The sequence below is a fragment of the Tenebrio molitor genome, chromosome 9, assembly GCF_963966145.1.
Source record: "Tenebrio molitor chromosome 9, icTenMoli1.1, whole genome shotgun sequence".
Taxonomy (NCBI): domain Eukaryota; kingdom Metazoa; phylum Arthropoda; class Insecta; order Coleoptera; family Tenebrionidae; genus Tenebrio; species Tenebrio molitor.
Genome location: NC_091054.1, coordinates 8,412,837 through 8,433,230, shown reverse-complemented (window position 1 = coordinate 8,433,230; position 20,394 = coordinate 8,412,837). Strand labels below are relative to the sequence as shown.

The 20,394-nt window shown below is 44.4% G+C and overlaps 5 protein-coding genes across 6 annotated transcripts; 2 read left to right on the top strand and 3 right to left on the bottom strand.

Moving 5' to 3' along the window:
• Position 1: 1 nt before the first annotated feature.
• Positions 2-1,306, bottom strand: LOC138138133 (uncharacterized). The gene is made up of 3 exons (XM_069057895.1): positions 880-1,306; positions 421-823; positions 2-375 (listed from the first exon to the last, which is right to left on the bottom strand). The coding sequence occupies exons 1-3, from the start codon at positions 1,005-1,007 to the stop codon at positions 64-66; spliced, it is 843 nt and encodes a 280-aa protein (XP_068913996.1). The 5' UTR covers positions 1,008-1,306; the 3' UTR covers positions 2-63.
• A 175-nt stretch (positions 1,307-1,481) lies between these two features.
• Positions 1,482-11,415, top strand: tefu (Serine/threonine-protein kinase tefu). 2 transcript variants are annotated; one of them, XM_069057878.1, is made up of 22 exons: positions 1,482-1,907; positions 1,957-2,457; positions 2,507-2,866; positions 2,917-3,038; positions 3,109-3,345; positions 3,395-4,554; positions 4,607-4,929; positions 5,066-5,240; positions 5,286-5,563; positions 5,614-5,898; positions 5,948-6,980; positions 7,028-7,284; positions 7,336-7,565; positions 7,620-7,845; positions 7,895-8,585; positions 8,635-8,830; positions 8,938-9,935; positions 9,988-10,361; positions 10,410-10,662; positions 10,746-10,860; positions 10,907-11,094; positions 11,159-11,415. In XM_069057878.1, exons 1-22 carry the CDS (start codon positions 1,719-1,721, stop codon positions 11,326-11,328), a joined length of 8,361 nt encoding a protein of 2,786 aa, XP_068913979.1. In that variant the 5' UTR covers positions 1,482-1,718; the 3' UTR covers positions 11,329-11,415. The 2 variants fall into 2 exon arrangements, with proteins under 2 accessions (XP_068913979.1, XP_068913978.1); XM_069057877.1 differs by having other exon boundaries at positions 10,907-11,106.
• A 122-nt stretch (positions 11,416-11,537) lies between these two features.
• LOC138138132 (kallikrein 1-related peptidase b11-like) lies at positions 11,538-13,035 on the top strand. Its single transcript, XM_069057894.1, has 4 exons — positions 11,538-11,619; positions 11,679-11,849; positions 11,890-12,081; positions 12,407-13,035. Exons 1-4 carry the CDS (start codon positions 11,547-11,549, stop codon positions 13,006-13,008), a joined length of 1,038 nt encoding a protein of 345 aa, XP_068913995.1. The 5' UTR covers positions 11,538-11,546; the 3' UTR covers positions 13,009-13,035.
• On the bottom strand, positions 12,977-19,243 carry LOC138138126 (26S proteasome non-ATPase regulatory subunit 2-like). The gene is made up of 7 exons (XM_069057882.1): positions 18,536-19,243; positions 18,434-18,490; positions 17,712-18,385; positions 17,528-17,663; positions 16,424-17,429; positions 15,990-16,373; positions 12,977-13,352 (listed from the first exon to the last, which is right to left on the bottom strand). Exons 1-7 carry the CDS (start codon positions 18,581-18,583, stop codon positions 13,018-13,020), a joined length of 2,640 nt encoding a protein of 879 aa, XP_068913983.1. The 5' UTR covers positions 18,584-19,243; the 3' UTR covers positions 12,977-13,017.
• Positions 19,244-19,367: 124 nt separating this feature from the next.
• Positions 19,368-20,168, bottom strand: LOC138138136 (alpha-crystallin A chain-like). The gene has a single exon (XM_069057898.1). The coding sequence runs from the start codon at positions 20,064-20,066 to the stop codon at positions 19,536-19,538; it is 531 nt and encodes a 176-aa protein (XP_068913999.1). The 5' UTR covers positions 20,067-20,168; the 3' UTR covers positions 19,368-19,535.
• Between the last annotated feature and the right edge of the window lie 226 nt (positions 20,169-20,394).

Here is a 20,394-nt window from a genome sequence, read left to right as displayed (position 1 = left end):
GTACTGTATAACTTACTTTAATGGAACGGTTGTGACAGCACATTTACTACAACTAGCTTAAAACTACAAATCTTCCTCTTCGGCCACCTCGAGGATGCACCGCTGTATCTTCCTCTTCAGTTTCTTCCTGAGGGTCTCCGAGGTCAGACTTCGGATTTCGTTGGCGACGAACGAAGCGAAGGTGTCGATTTCGTCGGGAACCCTGTCCAGGGCCGCCGCCGACCTCTTGTGCGGTTGGTCGCCGTGCTCATCCTTGTGTATCCAGAGACTGTCCTCCAGATGGTTGTTCATACAGTTCTCCTCCACCTTGATGGTGTCCAGGACCGGATTGTCCTCGCTGTTGTCCTCCACGTTCGACGTGATCTCGCTCGAATGCTGCGTAACAATCAGTAAACGTCAAAACCACGTGACCGTACATACCACGCCCCCCGTGATGCTGTATCTAGCCCCGGTCTCCAGACTCGGCTGGATGAACTTTAAAAGCTTGAAGTACGGCCATCTGGACACGTAGGGCTCGTCGTCGTACACCTTCTTCGTCTTGGACTTCTTCAACTCGCTGCCGAACTGGTTCCGCAAGTTGTGCAACTTTCGACAGATCTCCGTTTCGTTGGTGTTGAACATTTGACTGAGAGTCGCCAGAGCTTTTTTCCTTTTGGTTTTGTCCCGGTACTCGGGACTCTGCCAGTTCCACAAGCACTCGTGCGTCTGATAAGCCGCTATCAGCGCTTGCACTTCCCTCCGGATCCACTCTTTCTTGTTGTGAGGCATCGACAGTCTGAGAGTTTTAAGTCGCAGTTGTCTCGCGGCGAAAATTGTGGTGATACTGGAGGAGGAACGTGCGTCTGGATTTATTGATTCGCGTACAAATGTCACACTTACGATTGGGAGTCGGCAAGTGGCTGAGATTTCTCTCGCGGAGATGTGACAGCTGTCAGGTATCCGAATAACACGACAATAAAATGTCCGACACTTATCGCTGCGACTTGTCGATTGTACTTGACATGCATGAGGCTCGCCAGTAGCGTATCGTCACACTCTCGAAGTCACCGAAACAGTTTGTGTGAAACTCGCCCGTTGCAGCGAACATCGCACAAATTAGAAGTGCATCAAATTGCAACGAAAATTAAAATGTTAATAAAACTGTAGCCAAATGAGACAGTTGAGAGGGAATTCTTTCGTGAAATATCCTGGCAACGAGTCGCCACTGGAATACTTGATTACTAAACTCTAATATGAGACTAATTTAGGGATTTTGTTTGTCACCAAATTGTTGCCTTGTCGCAGTTAATTCTTTTATTTAATCGAATGAGACACTGCAAGGACGACAATAGTTTCTCAGGAATGATTTTTGACGTAAATGCAACCACTCAACGCTTTTCCCACCATGATTAGCATAATCAATCGTCGAAAAATCTTTCAATGTAATGTATCCTTAATAACTTTGTCGGTTTTAGGTTGGTGACTCTGCCGGTGCACAAAAGCGCTAGTTTTCGTAATGGCGCAATGAAAAATCGGGTTTTCACGAAAATTCAACACTAATGAACAATATTTTGGTCGTTTGTAACTCATGTTGCGAATAACTAAACTTTATATGTATAATTTCCCAATATTTTAAATTGTGTTAATCCCTGTTGTAACCTTACTTTTTGAACCCGAGTTTTTCCCCGTTAATTGTTGTGAAATGTGATTGTTATCGTTCTAATTTTAAATGAATAAGTATGGAGATATCAAGACAACTAGACGACTTATGCACCGCATTGGATTCAAATAAAATCACAACAAGAAGACATGCCTGTGATGATTTGAGCGAACTCTTAGGACGTAAGTCCACCGTTGATTTTTTAAACGAGAATGATCCCGATTGCTGGCCGAGGATTTTGTCGTCAATTCAATCATGCATTGCTAAGGTAACATTCTTCACATGTTGTAACAATTACGCAATTTTGAATCATCCAGGATCACGACAAGAAGCTCGAAGAGTTTAGGAAAAAAGGGGCGTCGGTTTTAAACACGGCGCCCCCAAGCGCCGACTTGTTCGTGGTTTTTGTTCGAGTAGCGGCAAAAGAGAACGCCGCGACGTTAAGTTTCAGAAAATTGTTAGATTTTATTCTTGAATCTTTGAACAATGAGAAAAAGAAATACCTCGAGTTGACGTTCTTGAAAATATTGTCCCACAACTTTTTGGTGCATTCACACATCAGAAGACTGTTGCTGAGCAGAGACTGGGAAGGTCTCTACTTGAGCCTGAAGTCCCTCTGCGAGAAGAAAAATTCAAACACTGAACAGATTAAATGTCTCGCGCTTGTGATCAAATGGGGGCCCTTGTACACTTTTCCCGTTGACACGTTCAGAGGAGAATTCGCATTTGTGGCGAGGCTGAGTCAGACAGTGACGCGGTCTTCGCCTAAACAGCAACAAGAAGCGATACTGGAACTAGTTTATGAATTTTCCGTTCACGTCAGTTTTTTTTACAATAGTTTTTATTGGTTTAAATGTCGGATTTTAGGCCGCAAAAGACAACCGATTGGCTTGTTGTAAATTAGGCGAAGAGATAATCAACAATTTGATTGAAATCTACCAAGCAAACGCGAATGAAGACAAAATGAAAGCTCGTTTGGTAGAGTTTTTTCTGCTGCAAGTGGCAATTCACAATCCAAAAGGTGTGAAAGAGAATCATCCAGCGGCTTACGCTGTGTCGTGGAACACCTGGAAAAGATGCCTCAAAAATCTCCACAACATCCTTATCGACGAAATAGAAATAAATATGCAGTTGACTGTCAAAAACCAGTCATTTTTTATCGTTAAAGATGACATAAAACAATTGTTTGACGGTTTCGTCTGTTTATTTGTCAAAGTGTGCAGACAGGTCCGCCAACTTAAACAGTCAAAAAATTTTTGTTACCGACTTGTTTTTAGTTGTTTGATGATGGTGACGTCAATTTTGCTGACACGTCGGAACGTCCAAGTAAACGCGCGCGGGTCGAAATGGGCATCGACAACTTGATTGACAAACTAAAAACGAGCAAATCGTGGACTTGGTAAGTGCATCCACAAGGTGGAACGACAGTGTTGACAGTTGAGGGCGCTACTATCGCACATATTTTCTAGGATAAATCTTATCTATCCCTTAATAGAAGCCTTCCCTGACATGATTAACAGTGACGGTTATGTCGCCCTTTTAACGATCCTAACCTCCCTTCAAGTGGAGTGCAAAGATGTCAGCCTGCTCCACCACGTTTACAAAGCTCTATCAGTACTGAAAAAAATTGAAAATGTTACAAATGTCGCATCACATAAGCCACAGATCGATCAGTTGTGGAAGTCCGTTGCAGATTCTAGCTTACGGTAACTAAAAAGAATTAAGAAAAAAAAATTTTTATCGAGATTATTTTAGTTTGATGGGAAACCAGAGGGACCATCAGATTCAAACGCTGTTGCAACAGTTGATTCTTGACAGATACATAGACACCCATGACAGTCTACTGCAGCACTATCGCACAGGTGGCGCTTTAAACGTCACCAATCATAACCTCAAAACTTTAGATGTCGCTTTCAAAACATTCACATATTTGCAATTCGACAACGGTTTGAAGACTGAAATAGTGCGTTGGATTCTAGACAACAATTCGAAATGTTTCTGTCACAGCAACGTTGCGAAGATTCTTGTTTGTTTGATTTTAAAACAGTGGCCCAAAAATGTTTTCAACACCGAAACTGCTCTCTCCGGTCGGCCATTTGAAGACATAGAAGATGTGTATTTTACGGTTTGTTTTGAAAATTTGATTGTATCTTGCCAAAATAATGAAAACCACGACACCAGTGATATTTTCTGTGTGGACCAAAACTTGTTCACCGTCTTGATCGATATGTTAACAAATCTAACAAAAAATCTAGTCGTCGAAAAAAACGTTGGATACTTACTCAACGTCACAATTTTATTTTTCAACATTATCAGCTACCTGATCAAATTTGACACAATCGACATTGGCTCCCTCTGTGATTTTAATTTGTACGAATTGTTCGAGATCTGCGCGAAGAACTTGTTTACGCAACTGCAGGTCAGAATGCAAATTAGTGAAGACAAAAATCTGGAAAGTACGACGGAGTATGTTGAAAAATTGAATATATTGTTTGGTACAAATATTAGCGTGTTGATGTCAAAACAGTTGAGGAAAATTGTTCCGCAGAATCTGATCAAGGAAATGTTTAAAGGGCTAGGAACAGAGCTCGAAGAAGGAACACAAGAGAATTCTTTTTTGACGTTTAAGAAAAGTGTCATGGAGACACTTGTCAATTTTTCGTGTCAGCCTGACGCCGGTGACTTGCTAGACATCCAGCAGAGGGCGCTGGAATGTCTCATCGAGACCGACTACGATTACACTATCGGCTCCGACTACGAACTAGCTTTGACACTTTTACAAACACTGATATCTTGCAAACCCGAATCCTTGTCTGAAAACTCTCACTTGTCGATTTTCAACGTTTTCCAAAAAATCTGCGAAGTGCGTTACCACTGCTACTCGAGCGCTGTGACAGTTTTGCACTTGTTTTCAGGTGAGTCATATCAAATTCCCTCCCGAATCTTCAATTGTTTCCTCTGTTACAGACATTTATCCGTTTGTTAACACCTGTAAAAGCATCTTCGTGGACATTCTTACCACTTTCTACGGACTGAACTACGGCCCCGGTGTCTCCGTCGCGCTATTGAACTGCATGGGTCTAGTCTTTCAGTTAGAACCCACGGCTTGTCCCAAATTGTCGAACGAAGAGATAGTTTTGAAAATCCCCGAATTCCTGACGAGTGACTATCAAGACGTGCGATTCGCGGCGATACGAAACTTGGCCAAGTTTTTCGAAATATCGTCGAAAACGCGCCTTCTAGAACAGTACCACTTGCAAGAGATCATGTTTTCGAGAATTTCCGAAATGGTATGTCAGTTGCCAAATTTGACGCTTGAGATTTAAGTTGTCACCACTGTAATTTTTGACATTTGAAGTTTAATTTTTCGCCGTCGGGGGCGCTCGCGTGTATATTTCGAATTGTGTGAAGATTTTTCGGTTTTAGAGCTTGCAAGTGTTCGAAATTGAAGGCAACGCTAGCGACGAAAGGATAATCGACGAGACCGCCACTCGTTCGTCGAGTATTTTGCACACTTTTGCCGCCATCATGGTAGCGTCCTACGTTTGGACGGAAGAATCTCTCTTTACTCTACTCAGAATCGTCTGTGATAAAAATTTAGGTAATGGGACTCGACAAAATACCGGCAGTTTTTATTTTTAGTTAGGTTTTAGTCAGGTTAAGACCGTTATCGATATGGTAGGTCAAAAACTAGGTTTCGAAACGAGATTACAGTTCCTAGAGAAATACGTTGTGGCGTTGGTCAATCGTTGGAAAATCTACGGCGTAGACAGTTTTCCGTTTCAGATTTTCAATTGCGCCACTAAAATTGAGTTTTACACAAAATATTGGACTCGTCTGGCTCCAGTTATTATCGAAAATGACGCAAGCAGTCTAAATGAGGTCGCTGTTGGTTTGGGGGCGCCACTGCGCGAGATTGTCGAGGTGAGTTTTTACAAATCGTAATTTCGCATACTTCACTTGTTCGTGCTCAGGAAACTGGTCCAAAACTGCTGAGTTATTGCATAGCGCAAGAAATATGTGGTTTGAAGTCGATGGCGTTTAACGAGATTTACAAATTCCTGAATAATACTCTGGGCGAAAACAAGTCTGAAGAACTGTTCAAAAAGAACATACACGAATCCGTTTTGTGCTTGAGCGATTTCATCTGTGACGAAAGAGATTACGAAAACAGTTTCGGCGAGAAAATGATATTTCCGAAAGGCGAACAGCTTCGCCTGAGCGTCGAGCAATTCCATGCTTGCGTTCGATACGTCGAGGTACGTACGCCAGATGGCGCTTTCACTTCAAACTGACGTTTTGTTCTAGACTATGATGTACGACAGCAAAACGTTGATGGCTTACCTTTTGTCGAACAATCCGGACAAACTGCATCACATTTTGTTGGCGTTGAATCTAAGAGTTGACGCGGCGAAAGCTTTGGAAGAGAAACTTCGATATTTCCATCTCTATTCTGTTATGAGTTTGCTCTGTATTGAAAGCGCCACTTGTGAGGCTTCCATGCAACCCTATTTGGTTCGAGTCTTGACTCACACCTTCCTCCACCACATCAAAAACCATAAAAACCAACCGGAATTGAGTCGAATCGCGTGTAAATTGTTCAAGGAGGTGTTGCAAAAGTTTCTCTCGAAACTGGCAAATGTCGTGGTCGAATTTTTTTCGATCGTTGTGAGTAGGCTAAAAAATGTAGCTCTCGAGGAATGCGAAATCAGCGACTCGTGTGTGGACATGTTGGAATATTTGATTGTCAATCACAGAGACCAGTTCAGAGGTGAAATCGAAAAACTCGACTCTATCCCTAAGACTCCCAAATTCGCGAAAATCTACAAAGTTCATTACTCGATCAAGTACAGCGAGAAAAAAGTGACTCTAGAAGATGAAATCGAACAGTTTCTCGATTTCGGTCGAAACATCGAAAGTTTCGACGAGTGCGAACACAGCTTGATCCATCTGAGGACACTTCTCACCGAGCGAAAAAACGAACTGAAGAATCTCTATCTCGAGTTGAGGAAAACTCGGGGGTTTTCGGAAGACTGCGAAAACAGCACAGTCCATCAGCTGATTTGCATGCTCATAACGCTCAGTTGTTCGTCAAATAGGAATGTCAGTACTGAGGCTGTCAGATGTTTGGGCGAAATCGGTCCGGCAGATCTGACAACACTGATTTTGCAACCCGAAAAACCAATACCTGATCCAAAGTGGACGCCGTGGGAGTTGGTACTAGGTTACAGTTTGTCACTCCTGTCAAAATACATTGTCGACTCCGATGTGAAGGTTGTCGAAGCGGCCACGACGGCGCTGTTTAAGATACTGTCGACAAAAGAAGGACGGAAAGTTGCAGGTTTGTTGTCAAAACGTGCAAATCTTGTCTAGCGTGATTTATTGCAGAATCGGAGACTGATTTCGGTTTTGGTGCCATAAATCCCAATTACTTGACACCATTTTGTGCCCTTCCCGTGCGCAAAACCAACATCAGTACCAACGTCAACGGCGACAACTTCAAGAATGTCATGGAAAACGACAACTTGTGGATCCCCACCCATTGTTGCCACAAGACTTGGATAACTGATCTGGTCTCTGCTTTTTTGGAAACGTTTCAAGAAGTAGACTTTTTTGCCAGTTTTGTCGCAGTGTGTAGGCTCAAGGTCCGTTCATTACTTCTCATTTAACACCACTTCAAGAAAATTCGTTTTCAGACGGAATTCTGCGAACAGATTCTTCCCCTCGTCCTTTATACAGTTTTGTATTCAAACGTTTTCGCCCAGACCTGTCTAATTTCGGGACAGATCAAAATTTTTTTTGACCACCACTGGGAGGTGACCGTCAACAATCGACAAACTGTCAGCATCACAACGAACAAATCGTCGGTCCAGTGCATGTTGAACGTCGTCCATTTTATTCGGCTGCAGCAGAGCGTGAGGAAAAAGTGAGTTGATAGAAAAACGAGCGGATTGAATTTTATAATCTTTAAATATGACAGACACCTGCACGACATGAAGTTGGACTACCTCAAGGTGGCCAAAGCGGCCCACTTCTGTACAGCTCACTTCACAGCTCTTCTGTATGCGGAGTTTTGGTGTCAAGAACAGATCAATCAAGAGCCAAGCGACGATTCCGTTTCGACTTCAAGTTACACAAAACTCGACTCTGTTTACGAAAGAGTGGACGAAGTGACAGGAAATGCTCTACAAAACATCCTCAGACAAGTAGGAATCCATTTTGGTCGGGACAGTTCGTGAATGTGTTTGTTTTTAGGCGTACAAAGCTGTCGGCGAAGTTGACGCTCTTCTGGGCTGCGGAACCTTCCACCTCCTCAACCCCACCGCACGGATCGACCATTACAAAGAACTAGGTCGATGGGACGTGGTGACGCACAGTTACGAGATGCAGGTGTCGCTGGGCAACCAGTCATCCTTGGGCCCTCTGGTGCAGAGCTTGAAAAATGCGAATCTCTACCAGCTGTCGTTGTTCTGTTCGAACGCCCTAGACGAGCCAAATTACGAGAGCTTGTGGCGTCTGGGCCAATGGGAGTACACGAAGAGCAGCGGTAGGAATTCGGGTCAGGACTACCACAAGTCAAAATTTTACGCGTTCAAAGCACTACACGACAACGACGAGTTCAGTTTTAAGAATTCGATGGCGGCGGGGAGAGCCTGCGTGGTTGAGGACTTCAGGGGGGCCAACATGGAGAGCATCAAAAACTTCTACAGCAGCTTGGCGCGGTTGCAATGCCTGAAAGAAATCGAGGATTTCGCCGAGGCGATTAGAGCGAAAGAAATCGAGGAGTTGTTGGGACAGTGGAAGGTGCAAGACGAGATGATCCAGAACGACTATCAGTACGTCGAACCGGTGCAAGCCCAGAGAATCGTGTTGTTGACGGAGCTGTTGAAAGAGCAAAGGGGCAACCCGAAGGAAGCGATAATCGACACGATTCTAGAGTGCGCGCGTGAGTAAAACAGATTCGAGGTTGTGCGTGTTTCAAAGTCTGTTTGTAGAGTGCGCAAGAATTGAAAACAACCCTCACGTGGCGTTCAGGACGTTGGAGAGCTTGCGCATGCTGCCGGCGCTGTCCAACGACGTCCTCGCGAAAATACAACTCGAGGAGGCTCAGTTGTGCTGGAGCATTCAAGATGTGGTCACGGCGAAGCGCATATTGCGCCAGCTGAGCGCAAACGAGAACGTCAATCCGAGGTTGGTAGCACTGTTTGCAAGTTTCTGTCAAACAAGCACGAGAGTCGAGAGTTCAGAGAGCTTGTTGCTCCAAGCGGATTGTTTTCTGAAGGGTTTTTGTTTTTTAGGCTTCACGCGATGGCACTGAAGATGAGCGGAAAGTGGATGGTGGAGAGTTCGTCCGAAAACAGACAAACCATCATAGAGAACTACTTCCGGAAGTCGCTGACTTTACTAGACAGCAGCAATAAGACGTCAGAAGACCAGAAATCCATCTTGGACACTTTCGACCAACTGGCAAAATTCGCCGATCGCGAGTACCAAGAAGTGATGACCCACATAAAATCCGACATTTTCCAGAAGAAAAAAGAGAACATAGTGAAGGCCACGCAGAACGTGAGCAACATCAACTTGAAGAGAGCCACCAGAGACTTGCAGAAAGCGGTGTCGATCAAAGTGAAACAGAGCAAAATCGACGAGACCGAGATCATGAACATCGAGGTGGAGAAGAATAATTTGCTGCAGTCCGCCCTTAAGTACTACCTCCTCAACTTGATCGGCAGCGACGACCACAACATCACCATCTTCCGCTTGATCTCTCTGCTGCTCGAGAATCGCAACAACGACGTCATAAGGCCGGTGCTGACCTCCGACCTTTTGAAGATACCGTCGTACAAGTTCATCGCAGTGTTGCCGCAGCTGATCCCCCACATTTCGACCGGTACGAACGACCCGTTCAGTCAAACCGTCGACGACGTCATCGAAAGGTGCGCGCGGGACCACCCCCATCACGCTCTGCCTCTCATCTTGTCGCTTGCTCTCTCCAACAAAGACCGCGACTATGCCGAGTCCAAAGCGGTGGCGAACGAGGCCAGGATGCGAAGCGCCAGGAGTCTTCTCAACAGACTGGAGAACGACGAGACGCTGGCGAGTCTGGTCGAGAAGATGGAGTACGTGTCGGAGGCTCTGATCGAGCTTGCCTACTACAAGCCCAGAGGGGAGAGCGACGGGGACGTGAAAGTGCCCAAGAATTGCAAAATCAGGGCGGTGCAGAACTACGACGAGGTGCTCCTGCCGACGCACACACTGCCGGTGGAGCCCTCTCGTGGTTATAACAGAATTGTCGGTGAGTAATCGCCGTGACAAGTTTTATTTTTGTGAGTTGTCTCTTTTCGTAGGTATCAGAACGTTCGGTGAAGTGTACAGCAACGTGGGGGGCATCAACGCCCCCAAGCGGATCACCTGCAAGGCCACCGACGGCACGAGCAGGACCCAGCTGGTCAAAGGACAGGACGACTTGAGACAGGACGCGGTGATGCAACAGGTCTTCACCATGATGAACAGCCTCCTCACCATCAACAAACAAACGAAGAATCTCAGAATCAGGACGTACAAGATCGTGCCGCTGTCGATGCGGAGCGGGGTACTGGAGTGGGTGGAGAACACGATGCCGATCGGGGAGTACCTGGCGGGAAGAAGCGGCGACGGTGGCGCCCACACCAAGTACCGTCCGAAGGACAAGAATCCGCACAGATGTCGAGTCGATTTCAAAGTAACCCGCCCGTCTGGTACGATTCGACTTGATTGATTTGTGTTGCAGAACGCGTCCCACAAGACGAACGAGGAGAAATTGCGCAACTTCAACGCCATCTGCGCAAAAATAAAGCCGGTGTTTCACAAGTTCTTCGAAGTGAACTTTCCGCAGCCCACCGTGTGGTACGAGAGGCGCAGAGCGTACATACACAGCGTGGCCACCTCGAGCATGTGCGGGTACATCTTGGGGATCGGCGATCGGCACCTCAACAACGTGCTCATCGACAAGAGCACCGCCGAAGTCGTACACATCGATTTTGGTATGTTCGGAAAAAACGCACTGAGAGATGTTAAAAGTGTCCGATAGAAAAAATATATATTTTTTTGATGTTTGTATCGATAGGAATCGCGTTCGAGCAAGGACGTGTGCTGCCCACCCCCGAAACGGTGCCCTTCAGACTCACCAGAGACATAGTGGACGGAATGGGCGTGTCAGGCATAGAGGGCGTCTTCCGCAGGTAATTGGAACGTCCGCTTTTGAGACTGCTCTAACGTTCTGTTTAGATCCTGCGAGAAAACAGTCGAGGTGTTGCGATTGCATCACCAAACCATCATAACCATCTTGGAAGTGCTCCTGTACGATCCGTTGTACGACTGGACGGTGAGCACAGCCGAGGCGAACAAAAGACAAAAAGATGAACACGACGCCAGCGAGATGTCCAACGTGTCGATGTACGGTGGCAGGGACGAGGGTGGATTTCGAGGTACGTGGGTTTTTTTCGCGAGGAATTTCAGTGATTTTTTTATTGTCGACAGACGTGAATGTGACAGCCGAAAGGGCTTTGTTGAGACTGAAAGCGAAATTACAAGGGACCGAGAGTGGGAAGTCCACTACGGTCGAGGACCAAGTCGGAACTCTGATTCAGCAAGCCGTCAACCCGTCGAACCTGTGCAAATTGTTCCACGGTTGGCAACCCTACTTATAAGCGTACGCGCATTTATAACTTGTTCTCGTTCAAATTGTTATATTTTTTATATGTACTCGTACAAATATACACTATTATTCTTTCAAAGGGTAATTTCTTTGACCCCAAAAATAATATAACATAATAATACACCAGCATCTTATTCTAATTGCTTTCTTTTTCCAAACTCGCTAAGTCCTAACATAAGAAGGTGCCTCGATTCGCTGTCAGTTGTCAAAATGACAACTTTTCGAATTTTCGCAGCTGTAATTTTGATTTTATTACCTAAAGATTTAGATTTTGCGGAAACGGGTAAGTACCACGGTATTACCACCGTTTTGTCATAGCTTTATGTGAATTTATTCTCCTAGTTAAGCGTTTCGTAGACGAAGACTCTTTCAAGTCGGACCCCAAATTGAAAAAATTGATCGACGGCAATAATGGAGAGCCCGTCGCGCCAGGTTACCACTCGTATATGGTTTTTTTCGTGAAGAAGCCCGATTTCGACAAAAAAAACGACGAACCGTCTCTCAACACTCCAGGTTTTCGCTTGAAAATTTTATTTCCTCATCTTTCGGTCAGATTTCAGCGTGCAGGGGCCCTGTTTCGCATCCGGTACCATTCTAAGCAGGAGATGGGCCCTAACTAGAGCCACCCCGATCGCCTATTACCCCATTGGAAGCTACTCGATGGTGTCTCAACAGTCCATAATCGTGCCCATTGAGCCCGACTTCATGAAACTTTACGAAATCGATTTCGTCATGATTCATCCAGGTTGGTAGAACTGCTCGCCAACAACATAATCCCGTACCACAATAACTGGTAACCGCACAAAGCTACCTACACTTTACTGTCACGGGCTGAATATCTGAAAACCGACCGAAGTATTTTTGCCATCGCAGTTTTAAAAAACACCTACGACGTAATAAACTTATTGATTAGCACCATTACGACACATACAAGGTAAAAATTTCCAAAACTGCGTCAAAAAAATAGTAGATTATTTGATATCTGTGATTTCATATATGTTACAGTTTCCACGTTTCCCGTAATTTGTCATGGACAAATGTTATTTACTTTGCCTCCTCGTGCCTTACAGACCACCAACGCGGCGACACCAAGACCGACTTAGCTTTGGTACGAACCGCCGAAGAGCTCGAGTTCATGTTCGAGACGAGAAACGTGAATTTGGGCTTCACCGGCTCTCCTCCAACTCACGACAACTGCAAGCTGATCGTGTGGTCTTGGTTCTTCCAACAAGACCCCGACAAGAAACTGGAAAGCATCGACAAAGGCGAACTCAGCTTGAACGTGAAACCTGAGGCCTGCAGTTCCGAACCCGACTTCACCGAGCACTTCCTCTGCCTGTCCCAACCCGAAACTAAACACCAACCCTGCGGGATCAACTCAGGTGCCCCCGTCATCTGCGACGGCGTATTCGCCGGCGTCTACATCGGCAACGATGGAGCCGTCGCTTGCAACGACGAGAACCCCACCGAGACTTTTACCGCGATTCGGGTCGACAACGACTTTGTCTCTCGTTGGGTGGCGGAGACGACATCTGCTGCCGACCTCTTCGACGAGGACGTGCCAACAGACGAAGAACCGCCCGACAAAATACTGAAAATGTGCGGCCGCTCCGACAACTTACGCACCTCTTTGCAACAACTTCTCATTGTGACAATTGTATTGATAATGTGAATAAAACAACTAACAAACGGTTTTTTTCAAGACGCAGATACCGTCCAGGGCGGGGGCCGCGAATTCATACTCGCCGTTGGCGAGTTCCGCTTTCTCATTGGCGCACAGCAAGACGGGAGTGGTGTGGGTGTGGATCCCAGCGATGGTCTTGGGTTCGCCGGCTTTGCCCACGGTGTCCACCGCCTGTCCCACTCGCACGGTCGCCGAAATAGAATTCAGGTTCTCGTCGAGGGTGAGGAGCCAGCGGGGCTGCATCGCCGCCGCCAGACTGTACAGCAAGTAATGGCTGCGCCCCAGGATCAAAGAGTGTGGCTTCAGGAGTGCCACCAGAGGAATTAAGATGCCTAACAACGAAAACGATCACTCTCTGGTACGGTACCACCAAAGCGACAACACTAATACCTACTTAAAGTCCATTCAAAAAACCACCACCTGTTGCTTTAGGTTGGTAAAATTTAAAAAACCCTAGGTAGATATTTTTCAAACTATGTTGGTAACTATAAATTATGACATTTATTTGGTTCAAAATAAAATTCAATTGCTTTGAATTTCGTTCAAATTGTTTTATTAGCAGCATGTTTCATTTATTTATTGATTCTTATTATTTTTTACTTAAACATGCCTAGAAAAATAAGACATTTAATAAACACTTAACCTCAAAATTACAATTCTCACCAAATTCTACACTAAACAGCGTTGCCGATAGTATTATTGAGAAAAATGCGTCGTTGGTGGTTTTTTGATTTTTGAATGGACTTTAGGTACTGTTTTAGGTGTAAAATCAATAGATTTTACAATTCAAATTAGTCACAATTAAACGAATTCAAGACAAAAAATATCCGTTGTAATAATAATAGTTATTTACGAACCGAGTGCGAGAAGACATTTTTCGCGCATGACCGCATTATTTGAAGCACGAGCGACGAAAAAAACGAGTGCTTCATTTGAGCGAATGTGCCGAATATGTCTTCGCAAATAAAAATTCGAAATTCACCTCATTCCGGCCCGTGGTTGACGCTAATGAAGAGCAAATGAAAGTTAAATGATAAAAAAAACTACAACGAAAACGATTACCACGCAAGAAATTTGACGCTGATGATGCAGACCCTGGAAAAAAACTTCACGATCTTCCGAAATTTAGTAACTAGATGCCACGACTCGTTCAGTTAGTTGTTAGTTCTTCTACCGAATTTATCGACTGGCTTATAGACCAGCGACAAGCGAATCCTACCTAGCGGTAAATAAAAATAACGTAAAAATTCTAGTTGTTCTACACATTTTAATAACAATTGTTCAGAGAACTGTTGTCGCCGCACGTTATCTCCTGATTGCTGGGCTTGTACTTTTTGTACGTGGTAAGGATGAAGGCCTTGTTTTTTTTAAAGTGCGCCCTACTACGTGATGTAAAACTCCTACCTTGAGGGCTAGCCTTCGCGTACGACGATTTCCTTTGATGCTTCTAAAATTTGTGTTTCAGTATTCGGTACCTTCTTCGAATGATCTCTCAAACACTCAACCGATTTTGACGAAACCTTCATTGGCAGATAACTCATTTATCCAGGAGTGACATGGGATATACAGGGTGTCTCAAAATTCGCGAATTCCGAATTCAGAGCGTGGTAGGGAACGACCCAGTGGAACTTGTAAATACTTAAAAAACAAAAAATTCGCTCTTCCTGAAGAAGATATAAGCACTTTAATTTTTGTTCAATTCATAGCAGCCTGCATATCCACAATAAAAAAAAATATTCTAGCTACGTTGCCGTTCCATTTTTAAGAAAAATTACAAAAATGTAAGATTTTTTACTGCAAAGTAAAGCTATTCTTCAAAAAATTGTTTTTTCTACTTTGCGTTCCAACTGATGCTATTACGATACTGTTTTGCGTATCATAATAGGAAAAGGCGTGATATAATAATAATAATACTAAAAATAGTGAAATTTAATTTTTTAATTTTGACGGATACTGTGGTGTCGCGGCAGACCGCAGACGTGACCTTGGGTGGAATCCTTCAACTTTAACGGTTTTCAATTTTAAATTATTTTTTGTCATTGAAAAAGTGGCAAAGTAGAAAAAATACTGTATGACATCTCGTTTATAAGGCATTTTATCGCACTTACTCATTTAGGGCACTCCTCGCTACGCTCGTCGTGCTCTAAAACCGTGCGTGCGATAAAATGCTTATAAGACTCGTATCATAATATTACGTTATTATTTTCTACAATCATCTACACCATAAATAACAATAAACACTGAACTTTTCATTATGAAAAAAACGCAGTTCAAAGAGTGCACCTTCAGACCAATGTATCTTTGTGGGGGGAGTCCCCATTTTTTTTAAATTTCCCTATTTGGACTACTGAAGTGAGCCTCTACAACGCTCTCTATTCGGAATTCGTGAATTTTGAGACACCCTGTATGCGTTTGCAAAATTTGGCGTTTAAACGGTAATAACAAATACACGATTATTAATACACTGCTACACTGCACCGTTATCGAGCTGCAACTAATAAAATAACTGACTTACGCCAACCAAACCTCCGATAAGAAGATCCCTTTTTGTGTCCGAAGTGTGCAAAAAGCCAGAGTTCGCTTTTTCTTTATTATGGATTGTTTGCTTTCTACTATGAAACTAAGACAGTACACAATTTTTTGTCTAAATTAAAGAAAAGACCTTCAAAGGGTTCATAACACAATTTGTTATTCTGATTTCATCACATTTTATGATAAATTAGTTCCATAGGTTTTTAGACCTACAAATGAGATAGGAAACTACTGATTATATTATTTGTACTGAAGGGGCTTTGTATTGTAAAAATTTACTTTTTTTCTTTCTGAATGACGCATTCCGAAAATTGAGTTGTGTTAAATAATTTCCATTATAACGAATACTTTTTGTCTATAATCCGTTCAATTATGACTAATTTCATAATAATAATAAAATCTATTGATTTTACGCCTAAGAATAGTAGTAACATTACCTGCCATGGCGACCGGATCCAGGAGCTGTCTGTCTGTGTGCAGCGGGTTCAAAGTCATGGTACCTTTGCCCATGTGGACCAGTCCTTGAGCGATCCTCACCATGAAGAGTTGGAACGGGTTCTTGGCGTGGTAGAGAGCGAGTTGTCTCAAGCCGACTGCTAATCTGGCGTTGTTGGTGCCCGCTCCGACGTACCCTAGTCCAAAGATGGCGTTGCAAGCGACGTCGTCGTCCACGTCGTGCGAGTACTTGGTGAGGATGTTAATCACGTTGGGCTGAGGGTCGCTGACGGAAGTCAAAGCGATCGCCAACGGTACCGCTTTGCGTACCGACGGTTCTCCGTAACGCGATATCTGGCCGAAGATTCTCTGGATCATCTCTACACCTACCCACGCACAAAACTAATTCTGTGGAGCAGAAGCTTCCCTTCCTTACCGATATCTTCGCCCTTGGAAATCGCCGCCACCGCCAGGACCGCTATAGCCTTCCCCATGTAGTGGTCCCACTCGTACTTCTTCTTCTCCTTGCCCTTCCCCACGTTCTCGCCGTCTTTCTCCGCCGGCGAGTCTTCAGGTATTTCGATCTTCTCCTCCACCAAACGCAACAGTTCTTGTATGATGAGAACATCTCCGCTGCCCGCGTAGGCGCACATCTGCAGCATCGTCTGGAACATCGTCTTGAAGGGCTCTTCGAACACCTCCGCCACAGTAGTGGGGACCTCTATGTCGTCCTTCGACCCGAAATAAGCCAACGCCACTCCGAAACCAGCCAACATCATGTAGGGACTCTTCAGGACCTCGAGTCCGTTCGATTCGATCATCTTTGACAAGATGACGTCAGACAGTTCGCTGTTGTTTCTCCCCAAAGAGACCAAACCGCAAGCCAGACTCGCGATCCCCAAAGTCTTCACCAACTTAGAGTCCTGTATTACCGGCAGGAGCAGACTCAACACATCGCTTCTACCGCTCCCGGCGTACGCCAACCCGATCCCGAATACCGCACCTATTTGGAGTTCCTCGCTGGGACTCTCGACGTAGTCCCCCAAGAGCGCTAGAGCGGGGTCGCAGTCGTTGCGGATGCGACAGTTGACGATTCCCAGAGCGAGGAGCGCCCCAGCTTTGATGTTTTCGTCGGTGGTGTACAAGTACTTGTCGATGGGGGTGAGACCGCCGTCCACGTCCCACAAGTACAGCAGTCCCAAGGCGGCGGTGGCGCTCAACATGCCGATATCTTTGTTTCGGTAGATCCACTTGTTGCCGTCCTCCATCGTGAGGAGTTTGTCGGTGCCGAAACCGGCGTTGACGAAGCCGTTGACAAACGACGACGCCAGATTTTGACGAGCGCTGTCTAGTTTCTCGCCCAGAACTGTCTGACGAAGAGTCACAGGTTCCAGCCAGGTCTTGTAAACCTCTTCGGGAGATTTTGGTTCCATTATATCCAACTGGAAATTTTTTTTTGCAATTTTTACATATAAAAATGGTGGATGCGCCGGGAGAGGGGCCACACTTGACCGAACTTGTTCCTCTATAATTTACCTACCTCTCTGGCAAAAGTGAGAAAGTGGTGACTCAGATGGCTGTTCTCCAAAATACTTCTGACATCATCATCTTCTATGTTTAACTCGAACGGGTATAGATGGCGCGCACAGATGAGCGCCATTTGGTACAAAGTGACCCTGAAACGCAAGATTATCACCAAGAATGGACTCGATCGTGCACCGTACTTGTCCTTGCAGGTGACAAAAAGTTTGTCGATCAATTTGGTGTCCTTGATTTGTATTGCCATGATCAAGGAGCGACAGTACTCGCCGAACATCAAATAGAACTGCGAGATCAATTTGAGAATCTTCTTGCTTTCCAGTTCGTCCACGTACTTGGCACAAGAGGCCAAATACAGACAAATCGGTTTGTAATTGTCGCCGTTGACGTAGTCGAAGAGCATGTACATCTGGTTGATCTCCATGAGGAGGTCGCAGCCTTGAATCTCGTCGTGGTGGGAGCAGTTGAACGCCATGATCTCCTTGACGAGGGGGTGGAGAGTTTTGAAATTATTGTCGCACATGACCCACTGTTTCACGATTTCTGTCTCGAGCTGACGGATGTACTCGTGCCCCCAGTCGCCTATATTGAGCATGGTCCCTTGCAGGCAATACTTGAGACAGTCGTATTCTTTCTTGGTGTTCTTGTCGATGGCCCCCATGGACAGCACCGAAATCACGTCGGACAAACTCTTCTTGAGGGGCCCCTCGCGCATCGAGTCGCACTTGTCCCTCAAGACGCCGTAGTAGGCGGCGAGGTACTTCAGGGGTTTGGGGACCGAGGTCATGGAGGTGGTAGAAGTGCGGATCAAGTATTTCAACATGTCGAGGGACGCCGGCATTAATTTTTTTTCGTCCCCCTGTACAGTTTCGCTGTGTAATGTGAAAGAGTGGGGGAGGTTACTTACGATTATTCTGTCGACGAGGACCTTGAGTTCCGCTTGCAGTTCTTTGTCGTCGTCCGACTGAAATTTTCATTAGTTTGTGTTATCAACAAGTGCGATACTCACCTCTTCTTTGGGCAAAACAACTGGTTTTCGCACTGTTGCGGCAGTCATCGCGAGATTCTGTCGAGAGATGCTGAGGAATCGAGCGTCGTTTCGAAATGACAAGCACAAATTTGAACGTTCGAAGCTTGACGTTTCCGGTTCCGGTGATGCTTCTACACTGTACAAACTGCGATTTCAATTCTTAAACTAAACTTTTGCAACGAATCAATACTTTCCGAAAGTCGTTGGTTGAATTCGAATTGATTTTTAATTAACATAGCCGCTTTTTGAATCGTACATTTTCAAGTTTATTACGTCAAGTATTAAAACTGTGGTTATGAACGTACCCCAAATTGACGTTTGAAATTTTGATTAGTGTCTGGCGTTGGACTTTTAAATTTGAATTTAGATTTCTTCATCGCAGCTTTGGCGAGTGATGTTGAGGATTGAGCATTGTTTCAAAATGACAAGCAGAAACTGAACGTCGGTATTTTGTAAAGTTTTCGATTCCGGTGATGCTTCTAGAATTTGCGGTTTTAACAATTTGTAAAAATGCAACTTTTGCATTTAAGCTCAAATTAATACCTTATCTTATGAGAGTCACTGATTGAACACAAATTTATACATATAATTAAATGGAAGCCCTTTGTCAAGTTTATTAAATAAAATATTCAAATAGAGATTATGAACGTACCCCAAATTGACATTTAACAATTTTGTAGTTTTTTAGTTTTTTATAATTTATGAAAACTCAATTCTTCCAAATTACCGCATGTTCTTTCACAGATTTTTCTTTTTCTTTTATCTGCAACCGACTAGTCCAAAAATTATGTGATAAAATAAAACTCAAATATTAAAAAAAAATCTTTATTGCATAAATTAATCAAGACAACCATCGAATTCAGTCTTTTATAAATAATGAATGCTAATAATAATAATAATTAAATAAGAACTAAACAGTTTCCCTTTCACCAACTTCATGATACTTTAATAAGCGCTTGTTTTTACAAAAATTATTTTTCTATTTTTCTGACTTTCCATCATCTTCCTTCTCGGCCGCCTTGATCGGGTGCCCTGTCCGGATCACAGGAATACTCCTACATCCTTCCTGTGCGCAAATCTTAGGCGCCGTTATCGTAAGGACCCCATCGGAGGACAATTTCGACTCGACTTTGTTGATATCGTGGTCCTCCGGCAAAAGATATCTTCTGACAAAATGTCGCGAGATGAATCCTTGCTCGTCCTGTTTCTCTTCATGCTTGCCCTCCACTGTGACAACACCATCTGCCACTTTTACCGTGAGTTCTTCCGGTCTGAAGTGTTGCACGTCCAGATTGGCTTGGAATTTGTCTTTGTCCACGACTGCAGAAGCGGATTGCTCGTTTTGGGACGCCCCAAAACTTTGACGTCCCAAGTGTTCAGCTGGACAACTCATCTGGAATTGTTGGGCGACCAGCGGCAACAAAGACTGCAGACAAGTGTCGAAAAGTTGTTCCAGGGGCCTGGACTGGAGAGAATACTCGAAAGGATCGCTGAAGAGTGTATGAGCCATTTCTGGAATTTTTTGTGATCACTGGCACTGTTTCACTGGGATTAAAAACGAATCTGAACTGTTCTCGTCTGTGTTTATTTCAAACTGAATAGTGCGCGTTCGTTGACTCTATTTAAACGAACAGATTTGTTCGAGAAGAATCGGCGAGATGAGTACACATTCGGGTCTGGACAGTTCTGGAATCTTGATGTTGGTTCAGCGAATACTGTCACACTAATAGTTGTTGATTCATACACGATGATAATTAAAAAGTGCAGCTTTGGTCATGCTGATAGCAATAATTATCTGGTTCTCGTCTCCACGAATAACAAACATTATTCAATAAAAG